General features: G+C 38.3%; 2 protein-coding genes across 2 annotated transcripts; both read left to right on the top strand.

Annotated features, from left to right (window-relative positions):
- Positions 1-1,791: 1,791 nt before the first annotated feature.
- Positions 1,792-4,872, top strand: LOC149039563 (uncharacterized). Its single transcript, XM_089181708.1, has 2 exons — positions 1,792-1,910; positions 4,292-4,872. The coding sequence occupies exons 1-2, from the start codon at positions 1,859-1,861 to the stop codon at positions 4,639-4,641; spliced, it is 402 nt and encodes a 133-aa protein (XP_089037834.1). The 5' UTR covers positions 1,792-1,858; the 3' UTR covers positions 4,642-4,872.
- Positions 4,873-8,058: 3,186 nt separating this feature from the next.
- On the top strand, positions 8,059-11,029 carry LOC149039562 (uncharacterized). The gene is made up of 2 exons (XM_089181703.1): positions 8,059-8,222; positions 10,397-11,029. The coding sequence occupies exons 1-2, from the start codon at positions 8,093-8,095 to the stop codon at positions 10,744-10,746; spliced, it is 480 nt and encodes a 159-aa protein (XP_089037829.1). The 5' UTR covers positions 8,059-8,092; the 3' UTR covers positions 10,747-11,029.
- Positions 11,030-12,730: the final 1,701 nt, after the last annotated feature.

Genomic DNA, 12,730 nt, shown 5'->3' with positions numbered 1-12,730 from the left:
GACTGAACCTGCTAGTCTTCATCAGGCGATAAGGTCGACTGGTCTCGGGTCTTGTTATAAAGCTGGATCCTCTGCTGTGATTGGTTGGTTTTTCCACAGCTGTGATTGACGCGTTTCGATCCTCGATGCCAGTGAGTTGTTCCCTTGGCGGTCCGCCGTCGCACAGCTCTCCGGTTGTTGTGTTTTTTAGTCGTGGGCATCCACGCTCCGGGAATTTTCATTCTACTGTCCCTGTTGATTTTGGTAGGCTAAAGTCTTATGAGAATTGCCTCTTCGAGCGAGGATCATGGTCAATAAACTAAGCTTCATTCCAATGCTTCAAAAAAAAAAATGAACACTTTTCTTCACCAACCACAACCTCAAGTGCGAGAATTAATGACAATTTTCTAACGACTGCAAGAAATTATTTTTGGTCCACGACCAAGTCAAAACAGGATGCCATGTGACTTGCCCCAGTATCTAGCTCCAGAGGGGAAACCGAAAACATAAGAGTTTTGGTTACGGGGATACACAAAACACGGGAATATCCTAAACACACCTAATTTTAAAAAATCTCGCCTGCGATAGGCTGGCGCCGAGTATAAACCAGGTTCCTTGCGTTCGGCCCGCCATTCAATGCGCGGTGGGCCACTCGATAGTTAAAGTGAATTACTGAATGGTAACCCATTCGGTTTGGCGGGCCATTCAATAGCAAGCAATTCAATTTGGTGGGCCATTCGATAGTGAGTCATTCGATTTGAAAGTGAGCCATTCAATTTGGTGAGGCGTTCAGTTTGGTCGGCCTTTCAATTTGATACTAATCAGTTAAAACACAATCCACCCGCCATAAGGAAGTGATAAGAAATCACTGAGCGAGGCTCGTACGTCATGACCTCAAGCCAAACATTATCCTGTCCGGCTTTCCCACTCAGTCAATAAGTACATAACATGTAACTTATTGTGAGTTGTGCATACAAGCTAAGGCAGTAGAGCATTGTGCCACATTGTGTTATGATATAGGATGTTACACGTTGGCGAAAAGATATGAGTTTTACGCTCTTGGTGCTTGAACATCAAAACTGTACGCTTGTCTCCGTATAATTTCTTTTCAGTTATTATATGAACGAGAAATGTTTATAGCAGAGATTGGTAAGCTCGGTTGAATTCAAATACGGGGTGTTATTAACAGCGGCCCAAGCTCCAACTGTGAGATGATCATCTTGCGAAATAACAGTCATGGCGAAATTATAAGAGTTTGTATGGAAATATTTACGACTGCTCTTAGGAATAAAAAACACAGTCAAATTCTTAATAAAAACACCTAACCTTACTTTCATAATGCATCGCTTGCTATCTGACCGCTTACTATGTTGAAAAAGAACCTATTTAGGCGAGTTATTCATTTTTAGGTTTACTACATACATAGGAAGGGCTTTTCTTACACTTTCACCATGCCTGTTTTTTCGCAAAATAATCATCACACAGCTGGAGCATAGGCCGCCTGTGGGTGTTATGGCAAAAGACATGCCAATGACCCGCCAGCGTGTTGTTAAGGATAACAAATTTACAAGACATGAACCGGGAGTCCATGAATTACAACCATGCGTACAGTTTGTGGATTACTTCTGTGGAACATCTGATCAAGATAAACAGGTGTATGACGTTTAGTGCTCCTATTCAGGGACGTAATTAAATCCTCATAAGTAACGTAATGACACCAATAACATTTAATTTAACGATTTGTGGGTAGGAACACAGGGGTGGTATATACTATTATGGTAGTGACCATAATAAATTCAGCGTGCATAAATTTAGCGTGGCTGCACCTGTTCGGTGAAGCACGAGGAGTTCAACTTCGACACAAAAAGGAGCCTCAAAAATGAATCGTTTGCTGTTCACTCTGACCGTTGTCGTTCTGATGGCTGCACACGGTGAGTACTGTACAACTTTGGAATTTGAAAGGTAGATTTATCGCACAGGAAATGTTGTGTCTTATTATAAGCATCGCTGAATGATGCGACACTGAAACATATTAAACTGCCGCAAAATAACCGTCAAGTATTTTCGTTGGCTTCGGCCGCCAGCATGACAGCCTTTCTTCCCGTCAACCGTACAGTAATCCTTGAAAATGCATGTAACAGCTTTCGTTTATGTTTTGGTATGAAAATATATAATCTTAAGTTGAATCAGGAGAAGAAATGGTGAAACAGAGAATTAACTCTGAAGTGTAAATTAAAGTGCTATTTAAACCCATGAATAACCCACAGGGCGTTAGCCCTAATAAAGGGAAACAGGGAACCACGCGAGGCAAAGAAAAAATCTTTTGACCTCGGTGGGAATCGAACCCACGACCTCCGGATTAGATCTACCGTTACTCATGGGTTTAAATAGCACTTTAATTTACACTTCAGAGTTAATTCTCTGTTTCACCATTTGTGTTCCCAGTGCTACGCGGCACAACATTCAGGAGAAGAAATCCGCGTTGAAAATCATTCAGGTTTCAGTTAGTTTTCATTGTTTCCAAATGATTTCTGTGCTATTTCTGTTTGTTCTTTGAAATTTTGGGGATGTATGAATGTGGTTTGGATTACCGCTTAACTTGATCTTCTTAAGGACACTAAAGAAAATTTTATGCGAAATTATTTTATGCAAAATTGTATGCATATTAGCTGGTGGCGCATTGAATGTGCAGTTTTCTAGCAGTCGTGTAGGTCTGAATATGAATCTTTTTGCAACTTGTGAATATACTGTCTTTTGAACTGTATTTTCCTTCATCAATTGAGATTTCAACAGTCCAAATATCTTTTATAACATAGCGCGCGTGCTTGCCCTATAGCGTAAACAAGATGAAGTGAGAATATTTTTGAAAGTTCTCCGCGGTCTGTCTTCTCCAATTGCACCGTGCACAGAAGCGTAAACATTATTTTGAACAATCAAAACCCTTGCTAACTTCGGATCTTTGACTTTTAAAACAATTTTTAGTGACACGAGTTCATTTGGCTTTGATTTTCTCCCTTTTCCCCGTAAATTTTGAGCTTTCTATTCACAGTTATCGGTTAACTGGATCAGATGTTCTCGCTCAAACCAAAGTCTAAAATGTGGCGTGTTTTTGACCAGCCAATAGGGACGTTTGTTTCCTTTTTTTTTTTTTGGTGCGTTGTGAGAATTTTGCACTCTATCCGGTGCGATCCTTGTTGTCGCTCTGAAAGAATTTGCTCATGCTATTAGCTGTGCGTATATCGAGTTATGGATGCACTTCGGAAGTTTGGAGAGCACTCAAAAAGCTAGAGTTGCCCTCGGCTGCGCCTCGAGCTACTCTTACGCATTTTTCGTGCGCTCCAAACTTCCCGCGTGCATCCATAACTCGATATACGCAGGGCAAACATGAACAAATTCTTAACTACCGGTAGTATGGAGACAGTTTCAAGACCACCAACTAATACGTTTAGTGATCACAGTTTAAGTATAATTCATGTTCATAAATACAATAATCCTGTCAACAATCAAAATCCTGTGTCTAAAAAGATTCAGGACACCGATATAAATAGATTAAATAACTCTACTATAAATCGTAACAAATACTATTATAGTAACAATTTTAAGCATAATAACGGAAAAACCGTTACACTTAAAAGACTTATCTCATGCAAAAAGTACAGTAACGTTGGATGTGTCACATTTCGGTTTTAAAAATGGAGGTGAATTGATTATTCCAGAAACAGGTTTTTCTTAGGTTTTTTTCAAAGACAGCTGCAAGGCGTCTGCAATTACTTTAAATCTGAAGCTAACACATAAAAATATCACAAACCGTTCTAGAATTGTTAATTTTGAAGATACACGGGGTCGTTGGAGTGATATATCTATGTCTCAAGTTGTCGGCTTAAAAAAAGGGAACATCTGTAACACTAGATTTGAGTATCGGTTTTCTAGATGGAGAAATTTATTCATCATTTTTTACTATGAAACTATAAAATAATAATCTTCAACTGATTGATTAAAATGATTGAATTCCTCCCCCACGCACCTCCCAGGGTTTAAATTCATTCAATTCACGTCAGTGGACATTTTGCTTTGACGTCGCATTCTCAAGCGTAAGATAAATGTTAAAAAATTTTATGAGAGCTGCATCAAAGAGTACACACAAACAGTGGAATCTATAAAAGTGGACACCCATGCAACGCTCGCTACTTTCTGCCTGCCTTTAAAGAGTGAATAGTGCATTTGTTGTAGTTCTTTAAACCCCAGAGAGAACAGTGTAAGTAACGTGATATATGTACAATTTTTTTAATCATTTTCTTTTTTAATTCGTCAGCTTTTGCTTTAAAATGTTATGTCTGCAAGGGTACTGAAGACGATTGTAAGAAGAGCAAGTTGGAAAAAAACAAAGCCAACTTTTTAAAAACGTGTTTTATCGGCGATAAATGCGTCAGATCTTGGTCTAAAAGCAAAGATGACGATGCCTTGGTTTCGAGTGGATGCACTTACCAAACGCTCTGTGACGCCGAAAAGTCCGCTTGTGATAAATTGAAGGATACTTTGAAGGACTTCCATTGTGCGATTGGCTGCTGTTCTGAAGACGGATGTAACGCAAGCTCCCGTTTAGCTGCCAACATCATCCTGTTGGCCGTTTACTCTGTCCTGGGCCTAGCACTGCTGAAGTAAGCCGTGGAAGGCTTTACGAGTCTACTTTTCATTTCTCTTATTGATCGTTTAAACTTATTTTATGCTCAGTTGGCGTGGTCACCTAAAGTTTTAGATGCTCTCAGTTTTCGGAACAGTTGGAGCAGCGGAATCTCCCGTGCACATTTATAGCACTGCTGGCAATTGTTACTACTTTTTAATCACTTTGCTAGTTTTCACTTTTTGTTTTTCCATTAAAATGTTCGAAATCTATTTTCTGTGGCTTAATTTTGTGAGACTGAATAAAAGAGCGCTCGCGATCGTTTCACTCTGAAGCCCATGGTACTATTATCTTTGTTCTTTTCTATTTCTTTTCCAAGTGCATTGTCTAGGGCGCTCGTAATGGCCTGGAGACGAGCTGTTTGTCCACACACGCCTCGTCAGACGAATACATTACTTACTCAGCAATTAGCATTTTATCTGATGACCGCCGCTGTTTCTCCTTCTTCCTTTCTTTTCTCTTCTCGCCGCGCCGTGCAATGAAACAAGACTTCTTCTCTGACCTTTTCTGCAACATCAGCCCGCTCAATCTGAGATTTAATAATAACACATTTTTCAAGAAACAAAGTGGACAAATAGCAACTGCGGCGTTCATATGACAAAATGGTTATCAACTTAGTTAGTTCGGGCCGATCAGGAAAATAATTGGTTCTCGGTCATAATGTATAGACCTACGTACGCTCTGCCCTTTTTTTATGACCTCAAGCTTAACATTCCCCTGTCTGGCCCTCCCACCCAATCGCTAACTGCATATCTCTATATTATAATTGGTGATTTCAAAAAATGAATCTAGTTGGTTGGCTATTTTTCGCTAATGAACCTTATTCACCCCTTGGGGCGAAAATGATGTGCTCTTTTGAAACTAGTAAAAACAATAGCTGGGATTAACTCGTATTTCGGTAATGAGGCTGTTCAGAAAAATGCAAAACGATAACCAACGTTAGGCTAAGAGATTTCCTACATAAGGCCTATTTTTTCAGTCTCAGTCGTGGGTATATCGTCCGCATCAGCTAAATCAAGCAAGTGCGCGCAGTAGTAAAACCTCCACGAGGCTATGCTTTATCGGCATCGCTAAATTATCCTTGTTTCTCAATTCCAGATTTTAATGATCTTATTTTGAAAAAAACATTTATCGGCAAGTGGTACTACTATGCATAGATATACGTCCTACATATTTCCTTACGTCCATAGATCTTCCAAAATAAGAAATACAAATATTAACAAACATATGTCGTAAATATCTCCAATCCAGGTTTTAATGAAAAAAATGACGAATCAACTAATAGGGCCGTCATTGCGCTCAAACGCAGTGACACCACTGAATCTGTCTTGTCAATGATGTCGTGTCCAAAATGTAAACATGCCGCTGTATCTGTTTACACACGTGTTTCACTTTATTGAGATAGGAAAAAAGATCCGAGCGCATGGGCACGATTTTGAAGAAGTCATGCATGCGTATGACAATTGGAAGAATCCGATGAGAGATGTCACTGATTTGATCGGACAACTGGAAGCGTTGACAGGGGTCAAATATTCGCCTTGATGGTATAATATTCTCGAAAGAAACAGGAGACACACATTGGACCACTAACTGTTTACATGTAAAAGCATGCGTCAGTTATTTGTTTACACATTGGTTTTATTTTATTGAGATTGGAAAAAAGATACATGCGTGTGGGCACGATTTTGAAGAGGTCATGCATTCGTATGATAATTGGAAAAATCCGATGACAGGAGACACACATTGGACAAAAAAGAAACCAATAGAAAAACAGAGAGGGATTGAATATAAGAGCGACAACATTGTAGTGCGGCATTCATTTTTCGAAAACAAGATGTGTGATGTGAGAGACAATCCTCGTTGGGCTTTGAGTCATGTAGATGATATGTTGGATATCTTGGAGAATCATGCAGACGAGTGTGCTAAAGATAATCTTACGTCATCAGGAAAAAAGCATGAAACAATTCGTTTAAAGCATAAACACGATTCATTGTTTAAGGTTTTCACTGTTTGATATTGATTGACACAAGATGTACAATAGAATTTCTTTTCAAGTTCCCTCACCCTTTTACACCAAACATCACGGTTCCATTCTAGAGTACGACATCTTTCTTTCCATAACTCTACCGATTTATTAGCTTCGATCAATAATTACTTGATCTCACTCTTGAAGTCTCTGAATGATGTGATCTATCTGTCGAGGAAGATAGTCTTTTCTGAGATGCATCACTCGTACCCTCCATCGGACTTCTGAGGTGATCTCTTGACGTCTTTGACATGATTTACATTGATGACAAGTACAGGTAAAATCGTAAGGATAGATGGATTCGGGCATTTACTTCTTGGGAGTGACAATCTTGTAAAGTGGTTGTTTCAAAGCCGGTATATGTTTCAATAAAGAAATCACCGTCGTATTCTTTCAAAGACAAAGTCCTTGTGGTCCTTGTTGTTTCTTTTTGACAAAATTTTTAGGATCCCAAGTCGTGGTAGACTTTGTCTTGGGAGACGGCTTCGCCGTCTTCTTCTGGCTCTTGGGATTCTTCTTGGCGGCGGCTCCGGAGGCAGGACACGATGAACTGTGGCTTTTTCTTTAACGCGAAGGTTCATTAAACACAGCTGGATCAAGTTTGATTGTAACTGAATTAAGAACAGAAGGATTCAATCTATCTTTTCAATTTGAAAATATCGATTTTTTAAGAAATGTACTTCGTGTGTATGATTTGTATACATGGTTTCGTTTTTTTTTTGAGGATGAAGTGGGAAGACGCTCAGAGTATTATTGGTTAGCCAACTTCTTAATTCATTAAGTGTAGGTGATAGAGTAACCATCTTCACTTTTTGATTTTTTCAGACTGATTTTCCCGTGGAAGATTTTCGTCAATTCTTTAATGCGTTGCATGCGTTTTTAATGAGTGAGCATGAAGAATTGTTATTACTGTTTACGAACGTCAACTTTTTCACTTTTGTCAATGCGTATATGCTCAATCTTTCAATAGTTCAATATGGCTTTACTAATTATGAAGATCCACCCGTGATTGAAAATGCAGATTGGTTAACTACATTTAATAATAGACATGTACACAATTCCATCATTCATTTCTATTCGTTACCGATATAACTTTTTTTTAATTTGATGTATATCTACAAAGTATAATAAAAAGAAAACAAATGTGTCTTAATAGCCTTTGTCATGGTATGCCGAATCTAACCCGGCTGCGATTTCTTCATTCCATGATGCGCCATAGACCCATCCATGTCTCATCCCTGTCGGTTCGTAAATATGATGTAAAGCCGCATAAAATACAAGTTCACGATGTCTCTCGCATAATTTTAAGTCTTCAATCATAGCTTTGAAGTTTTCAATGTCTTTACATTACCCCCCCCGACCATTTGTTTGTCTGTTACCATTTATACACCCGTAGTGACGATACTATGCATAAATTTGGCGTGGCTGTACATGTTCGGTGTAGCACGAGGAGTTCAACTTCGACGCAAATAGGAGCCTCAAAAATGAATCGTTTGCTGTTCACTCTGACCGTTGTCGTTCTGATGGCTGCACACGGTGAGTACTGTACAACTTTGGAATTTGAAAGGTAGTTTTATCGCACAGGAAATATTGTGTCTTATTAAAAGCATCGCTGAATGATGCGACACTGAAACATATTAAACTGCCGCAAAATAACCGTCAAGTATTTTCGTTGGCTTCGGCCGCCAGCATGACAGGCTTTCTTCCCGTCAACCGTACAGTAATCCTTGAAAATGCATGTAACAGCTTTTGTTTATGTTTTGGTATGAAAATATATAATCTTAAGCTGAACCAGGAGAAGAAATCCGCGTTGAAAATCATTCAGGTCTCAGTTAGTTTTCATTGTTTCCAAATGATTTCTGTGATATGGATGGACTCTGATTTAGGCTCGACTTGATTTGTTCAGAATCATAACTCAGTCCTACCGCTCTTTTCTGTTTGTTATTTGAAATTTTGGGGATGTATGAATGTGGTTTGGATTACCGCTTAACTTGATCTTCTTAAGGACACTAACGAAAATTTTATGCGAAATTATTTCATGCAAAATTGTATGCAAATTAGCTGGTGGCGCATTGAATGCGCAGTTTTCTAGCAGTCGTGTAGGTCTGAATATGTATCTTTTTGCAACTTGTGAATATACTGTCGTTTTTGAACTGTATTTTCCTTCATCAATTGAGATTTCAACAGTCCAAATATCTATTATAACATAGCGCGCGTGCTTGCCCTATATAAGTCCTACTGAGCCATGCGTAAACAAGATGAAGTGAGAATATTTTTACAAGTTCTCCGCAGTCTGTCTTCTCCAATTGCACCGTGCACAGAAGCGTAAACATTATTTTGAACAATCAAAACCCTTGCTAACTTCGGGTCTTTGACTTTTAAAACAATTTTTAGTGACACGAGTTCATTTGGCTTTGATTTTCTCCCTTTTCCCCGTAAATTTTGAGCTTTCTATTCACAGTTATCGGTTAACTGGATCAGATGTTCTCGCTCAAACCAAAGTCTAAAATGTGGCGTGTTTTTGACCAGCCAATAGGGACGTTTGTTTCCTTTTTTTTTTTGATGCGTTGTGAGAATGTTGCACTCTATCCGGTGCGATCCTTGTTGTCGCTCTGAAAGAATTTGCTCATGCTATTAGCTGTGCGTATATCGAGTTACGGATGCACTTCGGAAGTTTGGAGAGCACTCAAAAAGCTAGAGTTGCCCTCGGCTGCGCCTCGAGCTACTCTTACGCATTTTTCGTGCGCTCCAAACTTCCCGCGTGCATCCATAACTCGATATACGCAGGGCAAACATGAACAAACTCTTAACTACCGGTAGTATGGAGACAGTTTCAAGACCATCGACTAATACATTTAGTGATCACAGTTTAAGTATAATTCATGTTCATAAATACCATAATCCTGTCAACAATCAAAATCCTGTGTCTAAAAAGATTCAGGACACCGATATAAATAGATTAAATAACTCTACTATAAATCGTAACAAATACTATTATAGTAACAATTTTGAGCATAATAACGGAAAAACCGTTACACTTAAAGAGACTTATCTCATGCAAAAAGTACAGTAACGTCGGATGTGTCACATTTCGGTTTTAAAAAATGGAAGTGAATTAATTATTCCAGAAACAGGCTTTTATTAGGTTTTTTCAAAGACAGCCGCAAGGCGTCGGCAATTACTTTAAATTTGAAGCTAACAAGTAAAAATGTTACAAACCGTTCTAGAATTGTTAATTTTGAAGATACACGGGGTCGTTGGATTGATATATCTATGTCTCAAGTTGTCGGCTTACCAAAGGGAGCATCCGTAACGCTGGATACGAGCACCGATTTATTCATCATTTTTGATTTTGAAACTCTAAAATTATATTTTTCAACTAATTGATTAAAATAATTTAATTCCTCCCCCACCCACCTCCCAGGGTTTAAATTCATTCAATTCACTTCAATGGACATTTTGCTTTGACGTCGCAATCTCAAGCGCAAAATAAATGTCAAAAAATTTTATGAGAGCTGCATCAAAGAGTAGACACAAACAGTGGAATCTATAAAAGTGGACACCCATGGAACGCTTGCTACTTTCCGCTTGCTATAAAAGAGTGAATAGCGCATTTGTAGTGAGTCTTTAAATCTCAGAGAGAACAATTTAAGTAGCGTGCTATCTGTACAAATTTTTTTATCATTTTTTTTTTTTATCTATTTCGTCAGCTTTTGCTTTAAAATGTTATTCCTGCACGTATACTGAAGAAGACTGTAAGAAGAGCAAGTTGGACGAAAACGAAGCCACCTTTTTATACACGTGTGTCGACGGCGATAGATGCTACAGAAGTTGGTCTAAAAGGAAACACTACGATGCCATGCTTGATATTGGATGTGGTGACCAATCGTCTTGTAACACCCAAAAAACCATTTGTGATCAACAATCGAAAGATATTCCGGACTACCAATGCGAGGTTAGCTGCTGTTCTGAGGACAGATGTAATACAAGCTCATATTTCACTGCCAACATCATCCTGTTGACCGTTTCCTCTGTCATGGGCCTAGCACTGCTGAAGTAAGCCGTGGAAGGCTTTACAAGTCAACTTTTCATTTCGCTTATTGCTCGTTTAAACTTATTTTATACTTAGTTGGCGTGGTCACCTAAAGTTCTAGATGCACTCAGTTTTCAGAACAGTTGGAGCAGCGGAATCTCCCGTGCACGTTTAGCACTGCTAGCTAACATTATTACTTTTTAATCATTTTACTGGTTTTCACTTTTGTTTTGTTATTAAAATTTTCGAAATCTATTTTCTGTAGCTTAATTTCGTGTGACTGAATAAAAGGGCGTTCACGATCGTTTCATTCTGTAGTCCATGGTACTATTATCTTTGTTCTTTTCTTTTTCTTTCTCACGTGCATCTTCTAGGGCGCTCGTAATGGCCTGGATACGAGCTGTTTCTCCGCACACGCCTCGTCAGACGAATACATTACTTACTCAGCAATTAGCATTTTATCTGATGACCGCCGCTGTTTCTCCTTCTTCCTTTCTTTTCTCTTCTCGCCGCGCCATGCGATGAAATAAGACTTCTTCTCTGGCCCTGTAAGCACCATCGGCCTCAAACGGAGATTTAATTATAACATATTTTCAAGAAACAAGGTGGATAAAGAGAAACGGCGGCGTTCATGTGACAAAATGGTTATCGACTAAGTTAGATCGGGCCGATCATTAAAGAAAAATATAAACTTGGGAATAATTAGTTGATTCAATACTAAATTCTTAGAACTAACATTATAAGAATTGTGTAGTTGACAGTAAGGAGAATTACAAATTTGAACTGGGAGTTAAAGGGTTAAATTTTATTTGATCAAAAACATGAATGGCAATAGAGGAAATTAGCTAGCACAATTCAAGTTTCTCTTCTTAGGTATTCTGTGATGTTTTTTCTATTACATGGTGAAGTTTACAGTTTCCCTCATTTCACTGTCTTTTGTTCACTTGTTTGTTTGCTTTCCTAACAATCTTAGCTATTGTTGCCAACAAATGCGAGGAACATATACATGAAAATGTGTACAGCTAATAACACTTTAATCACTGAGAGTGACTCGCATCTAATTTCTCCTTTCATTATCAGCCCTGAGTCACACATTAAGGTTATGAGAGTAAAGGAAATGATAATCAATTGAAGAACCTCTTGATTGTTAAACAAATTCTCCTTGCCAGCACATAAGGAAATGTATAGAGAACAGTATGGAGAATATGCATTCTGATATTGGGGTGTAAAGGGTTAAAGAAATCATGTAATCAGTTATATGTACTGTAGAGTACTGCTTGAATATATGATTGCATTAAGTACAAATACCAAGTAAACATAATTCTATGGACTTCTACTCTTCCACCCTGGAGGTTGCCTTGTGTAAAAAAAGGCCTTTTTAAAGACACCTCTACAATGGTAGGTACACACAACTGACATGTATGGGTGAAGCATGTCAAGCTTTAAGGTATGATTGTCAATTTGCTTTTTATTACTTGCAAACAGCTTACTTCTACCAGCTTTAAAAACTTCTGTATCCCCACTTTCAAAGAAAAGCATTTCCAACAAAAATTTAAACATTAAAGACAGAAGCTACCAGCAACAGGTTTTTCCATTACAAGTGTTTCATATCATCAGATTCTCATCACATTTTTTTGTTACATTTTAAGAAATGCTTAAGAATATTTTAATCATTACAATATGATGAAATCCCCCATTTTAACCTTTAACTCCCATGAGTGACCAAGAAATAATTTCTCCAGGTTACAATATCAATACAATATCAATCAGATAAGTTATGAGAATAAAGAAAAATATCAGTCAGGGGATTATGAGATAATCCAATACCAAATCCTCCAAACTAACATCACATGAACTGTATGGGAGATAGTTAGGAGAATTACTAATGAGATCTTGGGAGTTAAAGGGTTAAGTCCCACTAGTGACCTAGACAGAATTTCTCCTTACACTATTAGTATGATATAAAGCAGACAAGTAACGCGAATTAAGACAAATATCAATTAGGGGATTA

The sequence above is a fragment of the Pocillopora damicornis genome, chromosome 9 (assembly GCF_964200805.1).
Source record: "Pocillopora damicornis chromosome 9, jaPocDami1.2, whole genome shotgun sequence".
Taxonomy (NCBI): domain Eukaryota; kingdom Metazoa; phylum Cnidaria; class Anthozoa; order Scleractinia; family Pocilloporidae; genus Pocillopora; species Pocillopora damicornis.
This window is presented reverse-complemented; position numbering and strand designations above follow the sequence as displayed.